At 47.2% G+C, this 20,825-nt stretch overlaps 1 protein-coding gene across 1 annotated transcript in view; it reads right to left on the bottom strand.

Annotated features, from left to right (window-relative positions):
* Nucleotides 1–17,897, bottom strand: part of FOXO1 (forkhead box O1) — a 64,385-nt gene extending 46,488 nt beyond the window's left edge. Inside the window, exon 1 of the mRNA XM_005014856.6 lies at nucleotides 16,967–17,897. Coding sequence (XP_005014913.3) covers nucleotides 16,967–17,659 — 693 coding nt within the window. The 5' untranslated portion in view covers nucleotides 17,660–17,897. The remainder of the gene's footprint in view (nucleotides 1–16,966) is intronic.
* Nucleotides 17,898–20,825: the final 2,928 nt, after the last annotated feature.

Genomic DNA, 20,825 nt, shown 5'->3' with positions numbered 1-20,825 from the left:
ACACCAATAAGAGCAAAAATCTCTTCCTTCTGACACAAATATCATGGAATATAGATGTCTAAAAACAAGATTTGCAGACAGACCTTGTATTGGACAACTAGCAACACCTGAAAAAAGCATATATGCTTTGAATTACACAGGCTCCTCCTTTGACTCCTATTACTATTTTATTTTCTGCATTTTCTTAAATATGATTCACAGCAAGTTACATTCCCCTTTAATTTCAGCTTGTTTATAACATTCATTTGATTCTAGATCTTTTTATGTTTATTATTCACTTCTGCATCTACAATGTTATTGAAGAGCTCATGCTTCCAGGTAAAGTTTGTATTTTTTCCTGAACTAATAGGAAATCCTGTAAGATCTTATTGTTGCAGTTTTTCTCCATAACAAAATCTTCCATTACATAACAGACTGCCTACCTTTAAGATATTCCTTTTCTTTATGACACATGTTGTCTTCTCTTTAGAAAGAGAAACTTTCCTTACTAAGCCTCAGCAAGAGAAAGCAGGAATTTACAAAGAAAAAAAAAAAAAGAGAGAGAGAAAAAAACAACACATCTCATGCCAATCCCTATTTAACTCACTTTTCAAAGTTTTCTCATTTCCTCTGTTGCCCTTTCTTATAAACACCACAACCAAAACACAATTGTTTGCTTTGATTTTCAAAACTCTACTGCACCCAAACATGAGGAAATTTCCCTGCAACCCACTGAGGTTACCAGTATGTTATAGCCCTTATCCCCATACTGAAACCATCCACTCTGCAGGCTTTCTAGTAAGCACAAAACAACTTGCAGTTGAGATATTTCTTACGTCTGTCCCGGAGGCTGGACTGACAGACGTCCTGGCCATCTCTGGCTCAGGGAGCATATTTCACCCCATGCAACCAGGATGCACAGCATATTGTATCCCTTCTTGCTTTCAAACAGAGAAGGGGGAGAACACTTGCAGACTTCATATGCGGGAAATTATGCTATTTATTTGAAAAACAGCTTATGCTATGTGTAAATGGTGTGGCTGGGCTCTGTCTTGTATGAGACCTGAGCTAAGGCTTCCTCGTTGGTTAAACCCCATGCAAATCCCATCACCTTTCCAACTCCTTGGAGGAGCAGGCTGTTGCTGCAGCATGTGACACCCATGACTTCTCTACAGACTAGGAGATTCCTGCTGTTTGAATCCTTCCTGGAGAGCCTTCCTTCTTCCCCGGTCTTTCAATGGCTACCCAAGGCCACTGTGGTATGGACAAGCACAGAGCTTGGTGTCCAAATCAATTTGCCAAAGCACAGCCTGTACAAAGAGAAATGCAGGGGTTTCTAAACTCTCAACATCTGCATGACAGGGCAAACGGAGCCAGTTCCTCATGGAGCCAAAACACCTAAGTCCTAGAAACAACATGGTCTGAGATACCATCTTAGTCCTATGCACTCAGGGCTACAGGCTTGAATTTGACAAGGTTGTGAAAGCAAGAACCTGCCACCCTTCAACTGCCTACAGAAGGATCCCAAACAGACCAGCCTCTTAAGCCAAAAGAAAACTATATAACCCTCATCATATCTAGCTGTTTTCTTTCCCCTTTTTGTCTAACCAAAGGCTTTCCTTGAAACATCAAGAGGTCAACGCACGGGAAGGACCAACTAGACTTAACTGAAGGCAACTTCTAGGCTTTCTAACTACAGGCAACCTCACAAGAAGTTCAGAAGAGGACTGTGGTCTCCATACCAGCTAGCTGATCAGAAGCACACAAGAAATCTCTATGTCCCACTATGAACCTTTGACGTTCCTAAGGAATTTCTGAGAACCACATCAGGCTCTCACGCAACAGGTTTCCCTCAGCAGCAACACACATAATCTTCAGGTCACCAACAGAAGATGAAAAGTTGTATCTTAGATGTTAAATGAGATCTATTTTTCTTACCAAAGCTACATGTGTGAACATTTGTGCAAGATTTACACAGAAGTGGGAAAAAAATGTTATCAGGGGAGGAATATTCAGGGCAATATGGACACATTTTGCTACTCTACTTCTATGCTTCATGTAACAAAATTCAGCGTAAGAGGTACTTTAGCAGAGCAGCAACACAAGCAATAAACTTGGTCAGAAGATTCTGACAACAGAAGTGCATGCTGCCTCCTGATTTTTTTTTTCCTTTAATTTGAAAGGAATTTTCACGTTTCAGTATAGTTCAGATCAAGCTCAAGATATTTCTGGGAAAAGGCATGTTTCCCACAGCAAAGCTCATTTCTCTGTCACTTAATAGCAACAAACGTAAAGCCTTGGTTGGCAATTTCGATTTCTCCTCTGCATGATTCATTTATCCCTGGGATAGGCCTGAGCAAGGGATTCTCCCAGTGCAAGACAGACTAATCAAATTATTTCAAGTCAGTCAGGTATTCGCTTTATGCCAGCCAGCCCCAGTGGCAAGATCTCTTGTAATAGCAGATCTCCCAACGTTAAGAAAAAATATTCATGGTCTAAATGCAAGCTTAATCACAGCCAAGAGGCAAAGCTCCTACGGCCAGAAAGACATAAATGTTATCCTTGTCTCCTTCTCATTCATAATCTTTCACACTGCATTGGAAAGTAGCTCAGAGGGTGCAGGCATGTATTTCAGCTCGTACGCTTGACAGAGAGACCACAAAACTCACTCCCACATGCAAAGCAGCACTGCTATATTGCATCCCAGTAGCTGGCACAGAGAGGCCAGATTTTTGCAAGGTACCAAAGATCCCACACTATCCCATCGTGACCAGGACTGTGTGACAACCCCAAGAAGGCTTGAGACTTCCCAGTCACATCTGAGAGCCCTCTCTGAGGGTAGGTGCCCACGTACATGGATCCAAACATCCCATTCCTTGACCTCCAGCGAAGAAGGGAGACAGGATTCACATCACTCACTCCAAAAACTTTGCAGATAAAGTCACTGCATGAGCACCCAGCACTAGGTCCCCACCAGGCATGGCCACCAGCCACTGGGCACTGCAGGATGGATCACCCAAGAGCTGGATCGTGGAAATGAAATGTCAGCCTGGCCACCACCACAAATGCAGCAGGTGAATTACTAAACCCCAGTGAATTACTATGCCCTGCTGTTCATCAGAACTGGAGCAGTTTGGAGATTTCCAGTTCAGAAGAAATCCCTGCAGCCATGGCACTGCCCAGGGCCATAGAAGAGCTCATGTAAGTGGCCCGAGGACCTTGATGGGAGGTGTATTTTATGCAAGCATCTTTTGGTGCTACTTTTACAAGATGTGTCTAGCTAAAGACACTTCACCTGTTAAGTGACTTCTGGTGCATGTGTTTCTTTCCTCCTGAAGTTGATGGCTTTTATTTTATGCACACAGAACCTCCTGAACACCTGAAAGTTTGCCAGCCTTTCCCCACCCCATACCACAGGCTCTAAAAGACACCGAGAAGCATCATGACACCACCACTGCTGCCGTTTCATACATTCTCATATCCAATGCAGAGGGCAGTCACATGCTTGTGTTTATACATCCCATAATACAAGGCCACTATTTATCAATAAATGCCTTGAGGTGCAGAGCAAAGCCCAAGCAAACAAAATCAGCTAGAAAAAATAGCAACAGCAGTGGTCTGGGAAAAGAGAAATGAGGATGCTGCAGAGATGGTCCAAAGAGCAAAAGAAGAGACTGCTACAGATATTCAAAGAGCTGGGTAATGAAGAAGGAGGAGAAGGCAACAAAAGTAGAGGCCCAACTTATTTAGGGGAAAAATAAAATAAAAAACAACCACCCTCTAATTCAAGGCATTAAAGAACAACTTTTAAAAAGCACACAAAAATGCAATGTTTTGCTCAGTAAATAACTAACCATTGGAACCCATGGCTGCAGGATAGCTAGTGGAAAATAACTTGCAGCGATTAAAAAGGGATTAAATGGATTTTATAAACAACAGTATCTGTTGTTAAACATGCTAAAATAAAATTACAAGAGTTAATAACCCATTTGCTTCAGGGCATAAACTAATCCTCTTCTAAGGGTAGCAGAGATCTGCCTGCATGTCAGCTCAGTATCTGGTGCAACAACTCTTCTCCAAAAGCGAGCAAGCTTTGCTCTTAATTTCTGGCATTTAAAAACTGTCTTTCTTGCCTGAAAAAGAGAGCATGCTATTGTTCAGGCCTTCAACTGACCTCACATAATTAATTCTGCAGTTTACCAGATATATAATTCCCTTGAGGGGCAAGGGCTGAAATGCAAGAAAGGGAGGAAAATAGTTTAATTGCTACATGCTTCAATATTCTACTCTCAGTTTCTTCAAATATAGTTTGTCAGGGCACTCAAAACAAGTGCATGAGATAAAATTCTTGTAAAAAGCTTAAGACGTGAACAAAGCACAAAATCTATTAGTACTGTTTGGTGCAACAGTTCACCACCCTTATCAGTTTATGAGAAAATTAGATCTTTGGGAGAGATAGCAAGGGAGGGTTTTTAATATATTAGAACAGAAGAATTTACTCACCCTAGTAATAATTAAAGCATTATCTAATATCATAGCCTGTCCTCAAAGGCAGGATAGAGTTGAAGTACAAACCCCTTGAGATTCTGATTCCACCCCTTTCAATTCCCAAATCCCAACCCGTGAACCTTACTAACGGACTCGCCGGTCTCTAAAATAATTGCTCCTGGACAAAACACAAGATGAGACATGACACGCTCAACGCTATGCTGTGGTTATGACTTTTCAGTTCCAAATGCCAGCTTGCTCTTTCCCACAGGGAAGACAGCCACGTGCTGGGGACGCTCCTCCTCCGGCTCAGGAGAGCTCCTGGAAGAACAAGTCTTAGCATCAGACATACAAAATTCAGACCACAGGTGATCCTCCTTAGTACACTGCCAGGCTACCTTCTCCAGGTCAATATGTCTACAACTTCATTGTTATTAATATTACTATTAATATTAGTAGTAGTAGTACTACTACTACTTTTTTTCTTTTTTTAATGGGGTGCAAGTTTGGCAGTCCCATGGGTCAACATTTGCACTGTATTTTCAAAAAAGGACATCGCAGTGGTCCACTTCAAGATACCAGCAAGCCAGATCAGGTGTGCCTTCCAAGTCTCAGCAGAACAAAGAGGCTGCAAAATTTGGCACTGACCATCCGACAGAGCAGTATCAGTGCTGGAGCCATGTGCTAAACTGATAACCAAAGCAGGGGATATGAAATGCCTGCAAGGGGAAAAAAAGAAAAAAAAAAAAAAAAAAGGAGAAAAAAAAAAGCTCTGAAATTCAAATTAGTTTTACAGTGAAAGCAAACATGCTGTTTCAGACCACCGTATGTATGTATTCCCTCTGCTCCCCTACTGCTGAAACAGCAAACCGTGCATGGCAGATGGCATGATTCATCTTAAAATTACTCTAGCAGCATTCCCTCTATTAGCCTCCAAGGAGTAAACTAGGATAAAAATATTCTGCATGTTAACTTCAACTAGGCTGTTGTCATGAGGAGTCATCAGGTCAGTCTACTTGCTTATTTTGCAGAATTTTTCTTTCAATCAGCAATAAGCATTGCGTATGGAGATACCACTTACTTGTTGCGCCTCTCAGGAGTTAATGCAGACAGGGGCAAGAAGGGAGGCAACTGAGGGGTGGGCAGGGGGGACAGTTTGTTTTCCCACACAGAAGTAAAAAAGTACAATGAAACTCAAGCCAGGAGCCACAGCACATCATACTAACAACAGCACCAGTCACTTCTGGCAGGTTGGGATAGCTGGGATAAGAATTTACACCAGCCCAGAAGCTGAACACAGATCTGCTCAAGGCACGCTTCTGTGGTATTGTTCTGCTTTCACCAGGGATGGGACACAAGTGTCACACTCAGTGTCAAGAAAGCCTCACCAACCAGCCTGCCCCAAAAATGCAGTTACAGCACCCTGCCATCCATCCCCCTCCTTTACATGAAGGGCTGGAGCCAGCGGTGTGACTTCTTCCAGAGAAATACTAAAACATAGGAAATAATAAATGTAGTTCCCAGATGAGGGCTCACTCACAGACCTGTTGGATACAATGTCTCTGACTGAAACTTCATCCCTCATTTAGAAAAAATCCCCATGCACTTAGGAGATGCTTTAGACTATGCTGACAGCATGAAAATTCACTGCTGTGCAGGACACGTCCCCAGGATCGACTACTGCAACATTAATTGCCTGGACTCCGGGCCCCAAGCTAAAAAAGCCCTTCCAAAATAAACAGTCCATAAGAACTAATTTATTTTTTGCTCCATCAACAATATGTCTCAGCCAAAAGAAGCAGAATATTTTGTGTGCTTTAATACCCAGGTTAACCAAGGAGGGGGTGAAGCCAATAACACAGTTAGCCTCATCTCTGGGTAGAAGGTGGTGAAACTGCACTTAATGCCATCTCTTCAAACAGGCGTTTTCTACATGTGTATGCCCTACACGTCAGCCTCATTGCATAACCTGGTTGTGCAATAATTGCAAATTCATTTACATCTTCATTTTTGTTCCAGTGCTCCAGAATGGGGAAGCAGGGAGGACCATCAAATGGCAGGAGGAACTTTGCAGAATTCCTCTCCTCCACCGTGGGCCAGCCCCGGGAGGATGCCCTGCAGAGGGCTTGGACACACTGGGAGTAAAACACAACTGCTCACCTGGAGCAGACATCTGGAGCAAGGCTTCAGGGAGCAACCTCAAAGCAAAGGATGACTTCATAGCATCAGCAGATGACTGGTGTTGGCTTGGACTGCAAGCAGAGAAGATTATGGTTTCTCCTTTTAATGCTTATTGCTATGTAATTGCCATAGAACTGTAAAGAAGAAGTAGGCAAGAGTGCAGTATCAGGTTTTCATAGACTAAACAAACTGGATTATTCAAGAGCGACTCAAGTTTCCTAACAAGCATGGAGCACTCTGCATTAAGATAGCATCTACTTATTTCTCAAAAATCAATTGCAACAGGCTGCATTTTAAAATACTGCCTTAACCTCCTCTCCTGCCATTTATTTCAGCAGCACATTTATGGATTTACTACATTTGTGGACAAGGGCATAATGCACCAGCAGCACCGAAGACCAGACCCTAGACCAGTATTACTGCTCCGCTAGCTAGAATATGCATTCGTGTCCTATTAGGAAATGTTCAGCTCTTGCAACAAAAGGCCATAAAAATCTGACAGTGCAGTTATCCTCAGAGGCTGCGCATATTCCTCAAGGAAGAAGGAAAAATAAGGTGGGGGGAAAAAAAAATTCATCATCCCACTTCAACCAAAAGTTAAAGACTTCACCCCTCTCGGGCTCTCTGGTACTCTCTGAGTTTTCCGAGCATCGTGTCACCTGCATGCAGGAGTGCCTTCCAGCGCCACCTCAATGCTGGCCCAAGGATGGCAGGACCAAGACACCATAACAACTACACAGAAAAGTTGGTCTGACTTAAGCATGCAGTCACACTATGGGTTTTCACATCTGAAAAAAAAAAAAAAAAAAAAACATATATATATTTATATAGGGGGGGGGGAAGGGAGTTTTTGGTATTCCTTTCTTTGCTATAGACTTCTAGATGTTAATCAAGACCTAAACTTACCTAGCTAGATAAAAATATTTAGTACATTTTTATTTATGTTTGGATTATACATGTATAATGTATTTTGATCAGTCACACATGAGGCTGTGTCCTCATCCTGAATTTCAAATGCCTTCTGGTTGGACCTGCAGATGCATCAGTAGAGCAGAGCTCAGTCGCAAGAGGCGGGGCAGAGGCAGGACAAGTGCAGCAGATGTGTAAGGGATGGAAACACTACAAATAACTAGAAGGGACCTTAAAGACCATCTAGTTCCAAACCCTTGCCATGAGCATGGATGCCACCCACCAGACCAGGTTGCCCAAAGCCCAACCAGCCTGGCCTTGAACACCTCCAGGGATGGGGCATCCACCACTTCTCTGTGCAACTTGTGCCAGTGCTTCACCACCCTTTGTGTGAAGAATTTCCTCCGTATGTTTAATCTAAATCTACCCTCTTCCAGCTTAAAAAATGAGGTAGATGTGTCCTATCACTACATGCCCTGATAAAGAGCCCCTCCTCACCTTTCCTGTAGGAAAGCAATAATAATACACCTGAGAGAATTTGGTCAATAACCACTTATTTTTTGATCAATATTTCATCAAAAATATGATCAATAAACACAATATTTGCAGCATGGATCTTTCCCTTCAGCACAACCATTGCTCTCCTTGGCCTGGACCTCAGAAGCTGAAGCACCTCAGCCAAAGACAGACACAGCAGCAGAGCATCCTCCTGAGAGGCTGAGGGATACATACCCTAACATCTTTGGATAGTGTTATATATGGTGAATTAATACATATTTCTTGCTGTAACAGGAGATTTCATTCCTCCTGCTCACACATGAACAACTAGAGGAACAGCAGCACACCAGCCTGACGGATGGAGGCGAGTGTTCGCAGGACAGCTCCAATGGGCTCGGCTGTGGCACGGAGCAGCCACTGGATCACGGCTCCAGCACACACAGAAATCCACACAGCAGCATCCAGCCAGGGCCGGGGCAGCAGCCAGACCCCAAGTTTTCCCCAAAAGCTGCCAGCTCGCACCTCCCCACCTCTTCACGCCTTCCGACAGCAGGAATAATCCCTCTTCCCTCAGCCCACCACCAGGATGCCTTCAGAGCTGGGTTTTCTGGGAGAAGGGGCTGTGGGGGCTGCAAACAATTTCATCTAATTTGAAAGTTCACATTTGAACAGAGTATTTTTGGAAAGAGAAATCAACACGTTAACAGCGAACGGGAGCACAGAGCAGATAATCCTTTCACATCCTGACAGCGGAGAACTGCGGAGGCCTGCTATGAAGCATCTCTGAATAACAGCGTCTTCATTTTTTGAATACCTAATTAAGAGTTTCTATATATTGCAAAGCCTCGCTATAAGATATAATTCAGTTGGCAAACACCAAAGATTTCTCAGTCTGTAAGCTTTTGGCAATCAAAATTTAAATCTGAATATATGTGCAAGATATGTACGGCACAGGTACTTTATTTTTTATTCTAACAATTACATTCAAATTAGGATATTAACTTGAATCGGTTTCAAACGAATGCAAGCTACAGGCAAATCAGCCCCCCCATCACCACAGGAGTAAATTTTTGGATTGTTAATATCCTTACTCCCGTTAGCTGCCTCAGATACATTCAAACACACATTACAGAACAGCATCCAAGACGAAACGAGTTTTGCTTCAATCTAAAAACGCTACAGATGCCAGAAGACAGCACCAGCTCGGACCCGAAACTCACACATGCCAAAAACCATTTGCAACCGTGCTAATTCATATTATGGGAACTGAAAGGCAACTCTGTATAACACAATGGGCAACAAATCCATTCCTCTAATTTCAGTCGCCAAACTTTAATTAATTTCCAGCCAGGCAAACATTAAGCATTTCTGCTGATCTTGCAGGATGTAAGCTCATTTGCACAATAAATGCGGTCTAACAAGTCACCACATTTATAGCGAGTTGCTTCAGCCTTATCTAACTGCGTAGTTTGAAAAGTCAGTGATGGGTAAGTGAAACTCCACCCACGTCACAGTTTCTGGAGTTAAGCATAAGAAAACTGAAGAAGTTGCGACTTTTTCATTGCTGCAGACAGCATTTGGACAATTAAAGTCCATTCTCTGAACTATGCTTATTAAGGAAGCAAGAAAAATTAAAAATTAAAATCATACGATCTGTGCTTTCATTTTTCCCCATAAAATGAATGTCTGTGCTCCAATGCTCCGGAGTTCCCCTTCCAAAAAAAAGCAAAACAAAACACCTCTGCTGCCCACTCACAGTAATTGCCAAAAAGGACAACAACAACAAAAGTAGAAAAGTATATTTAGGAGACTTCAGAACAGCCCTGGGTGAAAAGCAGCTGTGCTCGCTCACTGCCCTCCTCCTCTCCAGCATCAGCGGCGCTGCAGGACAGTGGGGCCCAACCACCAGTCACATCTCATTCCATAAAGTTTTTAATTTCCTGATTTTTGGGTGTGATTTAAAAGATCTCACTCTGGTACTAACTAAATTAAACGTAGCGCTGGGGATTAAGCCTCCAGCATTTTTAGAGGGAGATGCCAACATGCAGGACATGGAGTGCTGTCCCCTTCATCCTTTCACATCCTGATGCAGGAGATGCACGGAGGCCTGGCATGAAATGGCCTCTGAATGACGGATACCCAGAAAAAATAAAGATGCTAATTTATAAGAGCTCTTGCATATTACAAAGCAGAGGTAGCAGAAGGTATTTAGTTAGCAAACACTATAGGTAAAGGACACCTCTGCTTGTGAGCACCAATCAAAATGGCAATCAATCAAAAGTCAAATCTGAATAGGTACTATTTTAGAGTATGCCCCACACAGACACGCTGTGTTCCCTCAAATATGCATGTGCCAGGCTTCAAAACTTAAACTACACCACAGAAACAGCCTTGACAAAAAGCAAAAGGAGCCCCGCAGGCTCACACCAGCACACAGTTAACACGTCGGGGGAACACAGGCTGCTCAGTTGCCACCACAGCCATCCCTGGCCCGCTGGCGTGGAGCAGCAATAGGACCGAGAGCATTTCCAGCTGCGTGGATTCCTAGCATTCCCGAAAATTTGCTTTCGAACACTAGAACAAGAGAAGACTTGTACCTTGAGGCTGAATTAACTCTAGAACAAGAAGTGTTTGCAAACAGGACTGTAACATCATTGATACCATGCAGTGATGCTTGATGCCGTGAGCAACAACAAGCTGCCTGGGGCAAACTGAGAGCAGCCCTCCACTCCTCCAGCAACTTTCTGCAAGATGCAGCAGCTGTCAGAGTCCCAGCAGATTTTCAGACTTTTCTCCTCTGGTCCCAGGTATCACAAGGGAAAGCACTACTAAACCTTTGCAATTTACTGCAGAAGTGCTTCCACACTAAATAAGCTCACCTCCTTAGATATTATTTGGTAAAGATCAGCAGCCACCACCAAAATCTAAGCACAATCACAAGGCCTAATGAAGTTCTTAGTCTGAGATAATCATCAGTACAGTAAAGCAGTTGACTTCATTCTTTTTATTTCTCCACCTCCTACAGTAGAAACGGAGACCTACCAAGAAACAGCATAATACAGCTGCTGCACTAACTGAAGATGTTTGCACATTACAAACTAAAGCATAGGAATGAAGCAGCTTTGTTTGATGAACACACAGGAGTAACATTCAACAAATATATTTAGAAATAACTTGAATGTGAATAGCACATGCCCCCAGAAGTGAACGTAATTCATGCTGAAGCTCTGTGCAGCAGCACAGATGCCATTCTTCAAAACGTGACTCTGCCCTGCACACTTCATCCATTTCTGTAGTGCAGCCTTTCATTATGAAAAGCAGTATTCCTCTGTATTTAAAACTCACTTTGGCACACCAAACTTACACACAGAACACTACAAAATTCATTAAAATATTGGAATGCACTGCCATACGCTTAACTATAGTTTAGCTGCAGCCACCAACAGTGAATGTGAAGTTCTCTCTTCATAGGAATTAACAATAAAGTAAATGTATCCATCTTTTACATATTTCTGAAAGAGGAAAACGAATTATTTAATGGGTATCTTTAATTTATCTTACTTTAGAATTCACTACTCAAGGTTACAAAATCATTTCCATGAGAAATCCCTGTTTCAAACACTAACTTTCTCCCAAAGCAGAAGGGGCTGAAGTTTGAATCTCTGGAGGCTGTGGCCACAGCCCTACATATTTCACAAATCTGTGGCTGCAAAATGTCTCATCATTTCTGCTCCAAAAGCTGAGCACTCTTTTTGCAAAATATTCACCAGTTGTGTAAACAGAGTAGCATATATTTAGGTAGCATTATGCTTTGGGAATTGAAGAAGGTCTGAACAAACATCTCAAGAGTACACAATTTCTGGAGTCTTATTAAAAATATATACTATATATATATAAATTGCCTACTTTATTGTTGATTATTATATTTAATAAAAAATAAATAAAATAAAATCACCTAACCATCTTTATCCTCATGCTGTTTCCCCTTTCTATCCCAGGCAGCAAAAGCCCATGCCCTAATCCACCAACTCCACTGACCCCTTGTGAAGTAATGTAATAAAAAAGAAATAATGACATTAAGAATGAAGCCAAGTATGTTGTAAGGAGTACAGTGGCAAAGAGACCAGTTGCCTTGTTTTTGTGTTGAACTTATTCAAAGCCTGTCACTTCGGGAAGACTTAGCTCACTGTGTCAGTACACAAAGCCTCTCAGGTGCTTTCTTTTGGCATTTAATCTTGCCCATAACCAGACAAGAAGCTGAACAAGCATTGCAGCAGTGCCAGCAAATACAAGACATGCAAAAAAAATTAAGAGTATTGTCAACATATAATTCAAGGCCTGGACTGGAAGCTCAAAACTACCTGGGATGGATCGCCAGGATGCATCGCACCAGGCAGCGCAAGCCTGAAAGCAGGGGCAGCAGCACACAGGTCTAAGGACACAACAGGCTTTATCCTTCGAGCGAGGTTTAAGATCAAAAAGGGGAAATATAGATGGAGAAAGAGAATTAAGTTTAAAAGGAACAAGCCATGAAGGGTTAGCATGGAGCTTTATCACTAGTTACGAGGGTGCAGGCACCTTGCAATGATTAAGGTGAACTTTCAGCCGTGAACCTTTTCCCTTACTAAGCAGGATTCAGGCTGGTGACTCAGAGGCAGGCGGTGAAGGCTGCCACCGAGGACTGATAGTGGCAGTGAGCAGGTACACGAGTCACCAAAAGTAAAACTCACAGCTGGGTGAGCAGTGGCTGGAACTGGTCTGGAAGAGAGATCGCAGCAGCTCACACAGAGCAGACACAACTGCAACTTCCAGGTGCTGAGGCTGTAACCAGTGCCATATGTAAACAGGCATGGCTGTGAGAGGATTTACCTGGCAGAACCCATAAATAGGAAAGCAAACACATGGACATACCTATATGCACACTCATGTGTGTTGTATACATGTGTAACACAACACTAGGGGTCCACAAACCTCCTAGGAAAGCATCTGATCTACTACGCTGGGACAGAGTTAAATACCCGCAGGTATGCAACCAGCACTGAGGGAACACCGAGCAATTCATCAAGGCAGTCTTTAATTAAAGTGACATCTCCTCGTCGAAATAGAAATGTGCGATAAAAACCTGAGATCTACTTCTTCCTCTTCAGCTACTTAAGCTCTACACAGATTTCTCTGATTTAAATTATCTAGAACCAAAAGCTTTTGGCAGCCATAAAGATCACTCTGGATTTCCCAGAGCCTCCCAATACTCGATAACACACGTGTGGCTTTAGACTTGGATATACCACACCCCAGCACCGATTTTGCACAGAGGTCAATTCACTGGAGAGGAGACCACAGAGCCACAGTGAGGCACCCGAGGCTCCTTCCCCACACCCGTTTTGTCCTCGGGCCTACGTCCATTCATCCTTCTGCAGCTCAACACCATCTATCCTCACTCCTTCAGCAATGGCAACAAATAAATTTGGGTGATCAAGTTTCCTCAGGACTAGAAGTCAAGGAGGTGTAAATGCACATGCGGCCTTCACACCTGCCACTGGGAAAAACAAACACTGTGGCCACCTTGAGATGGGAGCCACCAAAACCCTGTGTTTTCTGCTTAATGAAGACCTCTGTCCAAACAGTCACTGCATGTAGCCAACATAATATTACAGGTTGTGGTTTAAACATATTTTCAATAGGCGGCTGAAAGCCTGAGGCCATTCGGGAAAGTTCAACTCTGACAGCTCCTTCACAGCAGAGCGCAACCGTTTTGACGTAAAGCAAAGGCATCATGAAATATACCCGCCACAAAGGCATTTCATTTCTTGCATGTGATGATTAGCCAAAAAGTTATCAGATTTGAGCAAAGGAAAAGTTATCTACGGCCATGATGAATCCCATTTGGGGACTACAAACTGTCCTAAGCCCCATGCACAGTCTCCCACTCGCACAGGTAGAAGAAAACACCGCTTTCACTTGACTGCTACGAGACAAAAGTTTCATTCTTCCATGCAACTTTCACAACAATTTCTTAGTTATCTCGGAAACAGATCTTGTTCTTGCTTCAGCCTTCTCTGAGAAGCACCGCTCGCTATCGGCACTTGCCCGCGTTCACCCCTGCGGCAGGTCTGGCAGGGCCCAGCTGCTGGGCGGGCAGCCCTTGCTCCCCCGGAGCTCAACTGGGTTTTTTTGAATGTTTTGTTGTTGTTTTTTTTTTTTTAAATCAGAGTTTGTGCTAAGAAAGTCCGAAGTAAACTATTTTGCCTGTACAGCCGAGAGCAGTTTTAACTACTTCAGTAAGCTAACAGTGAGAATTTTATCTTACTACCTTTACCACCCTTATTTAAGATGACATTTCCACTTAAAAGTTTCAGCTCAGAAGAACTTGGACGCTATTCCGAGCTCCCACCAGATAATGTCAACACCATTGAACTTCTTTATTCAGCAAAAAAATGCAACAGCAGCTCAACATCAGATATTAAGTGGGGGCCGTGCTGATTCACAAGCATTACAGTAGGCAGCTCTCAACTTCTGGGTGACAAACGCAGCCTTGCCACCAGGCATAAAGTGCACATTCTGTTACAAGTCCTCGTGTATTTTATGGAGTTTGTGTACAATCTGAAAGGTGCCTTGTTTACACTTACAAATACGCAGGCTCCAACAAGACGAAGCTTTATTTAGGAGGGAAAAAGCAAAGCAAAACAAAACATTTTCTTTCTCAGGCTGCAAAACACCCACACACCACACACCCTGGGCACCGACCCGGTGATGCTCCGGCTCTGAGGGGCCGTGGCCAGCTCCAGCCCCGCTCTGACCTCAGCACCCACAGCACCAAACCTGCACAGCATGGGGCCAACACGATCCAACACAGCAGCTTTCTGAGCTGCCTGCCCATAATGTGGCCAAATAGAGGCCTGAGGGCAGTGTGTAGGCTGCACGTGTGTGTTTTTGGGGTACCTACAGCGCCCTGCCACAGGGTACGGCCATCCCAGGACTGTGCCAGCACCAGCTCTCCCCGCTGCAGCGCAGCGTGGGTGCACGGGCATCGGCAGCGTCCACTCCGCCAGGAGGAGGTGTGCGAGGCTTGTCAGTGGCTGAAGTAACACAGGAAGAGGAGCAATAAAATAAGAAACACCTAATAAGTTAGGCAGCTAGCAGAGCTCCCGATATGCCTGCTTGAACTTGGGAGTTCTTTGCTCTGATTTTAGTTTTGTTTGTTTTCCTTTCAGTTCTCTCCGACTCGCTCTGCAAAGGCACTCGAGGCGGCTTGCTTTATTTCTGACAGACTGAAACACCACTGGAAAAAAAACAGCGTTTTCAGGTGACAATTTACCTTATCTAAAAGTTGTCAGCTATCAATCATTCCCCTCCTATTAAGCCTTTTTCGTGAAAGATGTCTTCAGACAATTATCCTTTAAATTTTTTAGTCAAACACATTGATAGGAACTAACAAATTACTTTTTAAAAGTCTTAAAAGCCTTCAGCTGACAACGAGTTTCAGATCCATCTGCATTTCCCTGGCAGGGTGCTGCCCCCCCGTAAAAACATGACGTTGACGAAAATCTGACGTAACAATCCCTCCTAGCTGTGCATGTAAAAATCTATATAAATGCAGGATTTGACTTGGAAAAAAAAAATGCAAATATGACAGATACTAGAAGGCGAGGTGAGCAAAACTCGACGACCGGCAGTCCGACTGCCCCAACTGGAGCCAAGTCAGGAGCACAGCAGCACAACACGCCGATCCCACGTTCGGCACACGCACCCTGCACGTTTGCTGCCATCCTTCGCAGGGAGGAGGAGGAGGAGGAGGCTGTGCCTTCGTGCAGGCAGCGGGAGCTCGCTCTGACAGCGCTCTCACGCAACAACGGGGTGCCGAAAAAGCGGGCGCTCTGGGTCTGTTGTGGGTGGATTTGGGGTAGGGGCTGGGGAGAAGAGGGGCTGGGGGTGGTGACACGGGGATGGGGGTGACACGGGGATGGGGGTGACACGGGGATGGGGGTGACACGGGGATGGGGGTGGACACCACCACGGTGGGTGCCCAGTCCATGCAGAGCTGGGCAGCGCTGAACCCCCCCCAGCCCAACAGGTTCCTCACCACCGGTCCTCCCTGCCCCGGGAGCGCACAAAACCCCACAAATTAATGTGAAAGCCGCTCCCGCACGCCGACTTCAGCGCAGCCACCCAGGCAAAGCCAGCTTACTCATTAAACGCACGGTGTTTCTGCAACCCTTGTCCTGCCCCTTCTCCTTCCCCTGCCCCGTTTGCCTCTGTCCCAGCTCCCCGGGTCCCCCCCCCAGTGGTGCCGGGCGGTCCCGGGGGCGAGCAGCGCCCCTCGCACCCCGCCGCACGGGGGGGACTCAACACTGGCAGCCCCCAAAATCCCCCAAAATCCATCCTCTGTGCCCGGGGCCGGCGCCGTGACACGGCGTGAACTTTTGCTTTCGGCGGGGCAGGGCGGAGGGGGGGGAAGGCGGAGAGAGGCGAGCCCCGGCCCCCCCCCGTTCCGCTCCCGGTCCCGGCTGAGCCCTGCGGGGGTAGGGCAGAAGCGGCTCAGCGGCTCTTTTTTTTTTTTTTTTTTCTCTTCCTTTTGGGAATAAAATAAATGAAGCGCGGTGGGATAAAGTGAAACGGAGCGGGATAAAAGTGAAACGGAACGAGACGAGACGAAATGAAATAAGTAAAAGTAAATAAAATCAGACGAAATAAAACAAGAATAAGATGAAATAAAACGCGTTAGGGTAGAATAAGATGAAATACGATCAAATAAATTAAAACAAGAGGGGGGAAACATGAAATAAGATGCGAAAGGCACACGCACGCTGCAAAGCGGGCAGCGCAGCCGGCGTGTGCGGCGCCGAGCACCCCGCAGCCCCCCAGCCCCTCGGGGGGGGGGGGGTCCCGGCGGTGCCCCCAGCCCTCCCCTCACCTTCCAGCCGGCCGAGCTGTTGCTGTCTCCCTTGTCCTTGAAGTAAGGGACGCTCTTGACCATCCACTCGTAGATCTGCGAGAGGGTGAGCCGCTTCTCGGGGGAGCTCTCGATGGCCTTGGTGATGAGGTCGGCGTAGGACAGGTTGCCCCAGGCGTTGCGGCGGGACGAGCTGCTCTTGCGGGGCTGCCCGGCCACGGGACCCGGCGACAGCCCGGCCACGGCCGCGGGGGGCACCGGAGGCACCGGAGGCACCGGCCCCGGCGGGTGGAGGCGGCAGCCGGCCTCGGGCGCCGGGAAGTCCCCGCAGCGGCAGGCGGCAGCCTCCGGGGGACCGGCGGGGGGCAGCGGCCCGAAGTCCTCGCTCTCCTCCAGCAGGCTGAGGTTGCTGATGAAGTCGGCGCCCAGCGCCCCCGAGGCGGCGGCGGCAGCGGCGGCGGCGGCGGCAGCGACGGCTGCGGCGGTGCCGGCCGCCCCCTCGGGCTGCCCCCCACCACCTCCTCCTCCTCCTCCTCCTCCTGCTCCTGCTCCTGCTCCTCCTGCTCCTGCCCCGCCGCAGGACGGAGCCGGGCTGGAGGTGGCCGAGCTGGGGGGGTTGAAGTCCGGCCGCGGCAGGGGCCAGGTGCAGGAGCGGGGCCGCGGCAGCGGCTCGAAGTCGGGGTCGATGTCCACCAGCTGCGGAGCCTCGGCCATGGCGGGGCCGGTAGCGGGAGGGGGGAGCTCGGCGGAGGCTTTTGGGGTTGTCGGGGGCGGATTTTTGGGGTGGGGGCGGCTCAGCGCCCCATGCAGGCTCCCGGCGCTGCCCCGACGGCGCTGCCGCCGACTCCCGGCGCGGCTCCGGCCCCGCCGCCCTGCCCGGCTCCTCGGCGGCGGCAGCGACCGACTGGAGCGACCGCCCCGCGCGGGCCCGCCTCCAGCCTTCCTCCTCCTCCTCCTCTCCTCCTCCTCCTCCTCCTCCCGGCGGGGAGGGACCGGCCCGAGCCTCGCCAATGGCAGCGCCGCGCCGCCCCCCGCCGCGGGGCGGGAGGGTGCCGGTGCCCCCGGGCTGCTCCCGGGGGGGGGCTCCGTGTGTGTGTTTGCGTGTGTTTTGGGGCTGTTTTGGGCTTATTTTGGGGTCCCTCCCCTCGACGGGGAGCGAGAGCCCTTCGGCTCGAGAAGGGGGCGGCAGTCGGTGCCGTCCCGGCGAGGTGCGGAGCCCGAGGGGGGGCGATTGGTGCGGGGAAAGTCCCCAGGACGGCTCCCCAGGGGACCCTCGCCCCTCCTGTGGCCGCGGCCCCCCCGGCCCTGTCCCCGCAGGGCAGCCCCGGGCTGGACGCGCTCCCGGGGCGGCTGCCGGAGCTTCGGGGTGGGCTCACGCGAAGGTTTGACGGGCTGCGGCTCATTCCTGCCCCGTACTCATTTCCCTCCAGGGGAACCCAGTCCGCACCCTCCTCCCCAAAGCTCGTACCCCCTCCCCAAAGCGGTACAGGGTCCGGGACGAGCCCCCGCGACGTGCTGCCCCCCTCTGCCCAGCCCCGAAGCGCCCAGAGGTGCGTCCGAGGCGACACAGAAGTTTTCCATTGAAATTGAGACGTTCCCTCAACCTGGACAAGCCAGCTCAGGGATGCGAGTCCTCTCCTCAAACTGGCAAACCCAGTAGAAAATCTGCCTTGTTTTCGGTAGCAGAGGGCTTTTATCAACAGGCTGGGGGAGCCCCAAAAACCGCACCATGGCACTCGGTGTCCCCGTCCAGGGCCCGTTCCTCATCCCCCCGAACCAAGGCAGCGAGTGGAAGTGTTATTTAACTGCAGCCCGTTGTGCCTCTACCAATATTTTTCCAAAAAATCACTAGGAGGGAGAGGACGAAACTGGACGTAGGCCCACAGCGTGCAACTCAGTGCCAGGTCGTACGTCTGCATGCACGCACTGTTATGAAAACGCTTCTTAAGGCACGTGATGACACCCAGCTATGTACTCAGCGCACGCATGCACATGTGTGGAGTAACCGATCGAATCTGAAAACATCTTTTTTTGCCATGTTTCTTTCCCCAGATGCCAAACCTGGTTATTACAGGCTGGCTGCGTGGCAGTTCTCAGAGCTGCGTGGCTTTAAAGCTGCTTCTACATTGTCCGAGCCCTATGGAGGATTCAGCCCACAAGTCTGTATCGCTTAGCCCAGAGATTTAAAAATAGTAATAGCAATTATATGTATATATATATATATATATATATTTTTAATAGCAAAATAGTTCCTGATCGACCTAATAACATGCATGCCACGTTTCAGCTAGGAACAGCTTCGTCCCGCAGCGTTATCCAGCACCACTGCGGTCGCCCTGCAGCCCAGGCGAGCACCCCGGTGATGAGGAGCAGCAGGGACCACAGGATGCAGGTGTGCATGAGGGGAAGCCATGGCATGTGGCAATCAGGCACCTTCAAAAGGGAGCCAAAGCAAAAGAAGTGCCCAGGAGTACTGAAACATTTTCTCTTACTTTCCTGCCATTGGCATCTGAAAAAATAAAATAAAATCTAGGAGCCAGGCTGGCACCCATCCTGCTGAAGGAAATGGATTTGTAATCAGGCTTTCTTCAAAGGATTTTTTTTAGGTCTTGTGCTTATTGCTTTTTTTTTTCTTTCTTTCTTTCTTTCTTTCTTTCTTTCTTTCTTTCTTTCTTTCTTTCTTTCTTTCTTTCTTTCTTTCTTTCTTTCTTTCCTTTTTTTTTCTTTTCTTTTTTTTTTTTTTTTTCCTCTGGCCATAAATCTAGCTGTTATTCCCTGACCTCTATTGGTATACACAGATGTTGAAAAAAAATAGCTTTCCTAAGACACCAACTGGGCCAAGCAGGAAGAAAGCTGCTGTGATGGGCTTTCAGTGAGCCCTGGAGTGTCCTCAGCTCAGCATCCTCGTGCAGGGCAAGCACTGCCTTGCTCCCTCTTGGCCCTGCATCACGTTGCCATTGCTCACCTCCCCTTCTCAGAAGGGCCCTCGCTTGTGCCACAGGTCCCACGCCTGCTTGCAGCAGTAAATACAGTTAGAAAACAGCCTGCAGTGAGAGGTGAGGGCCGGCAAGGTGAGGAGCAATAAAGGCAGAGCGTTCACATCGCTGCCTTTGCTCAGCAAGCCAGGCCGAGCGATTCACAGTGTGGCAGGTTTCGTTCTGCAAGATGAGCATTGCAGGGGGTTTTGTGTCCCCAGCTGACCACCCGCTGGAAACCCTGCCACAAACCAAATGTCCCATTTGGCTGCTGGAGGGGAGCTTCCTCCTTCCAAAACAGCTCAGCACGGCGCTGGCTCAGTGCAAGAAATTTTACTGCATCTACAAATGACAGCGTTAAGTTTATCTCATCTCCCACAATGCCTAAATGCTGATGGATGCACCACAATTCATTTTGTACTCCCACGGCCCTCCTCCTACACTCCACCTTTTCATTTCTCTCCTCCTACTCCTGCTCCCATTTTCTACTCCTCTACAATGCAATTTCTCCTATCATCCTTAGCATCAACTTGTATTTTTTCAAATGAAAGACCTGAAGATTGCCTTTTATCATCAGTGGAAAAAAGCATAGCCTCTTATTCATATTCTGGGTTCGAGGCAGCCAAAATAAAGGATCTGCACTGTCTTTTTACTACTGTATGTATAATTCACCTTCTGAGGTTTTGATCACATTCAGCAGGAGATTACATGAAGTTGCGAGACTCATGATCTGTGTACAGCTCCCTTCTCTACATGTATGTGCACAGAGAGAGAGCACAGACATTTTAACAGAACAAAAAGCCGTGATGAAGTGTCATTTTTGTGCCTGGTATCACACGAGCTGTTATGTTGGGAGAAAGATGGCTTTCAGACAAAGGATTGGGGAGCTCAGCACCTTCCTTTTC

The sequence above is a fragment of the Anas platyrhynchos genome, chromosome 1 (assembly GCF_047663525.1).
Source record: "Anas platyrhynchos isolate ZD024472 breed Pekin duck chromosome 1, IASCAAS_PekinDuck_T2T, whole genome shotgun sequence".
Classification (NCBI taxonomy): domain Eukaryota; kingdom Metazoa; phylum Chordata; class Aves; order Anseriformes; family Anatidae; genus Anas; species Anas platyrhynchos.
The sequence above is the reverse complement of the archived record's forward strand: the minus strand, read 5'-3'. Positions and strand labels throughout refer to the sequence as shown.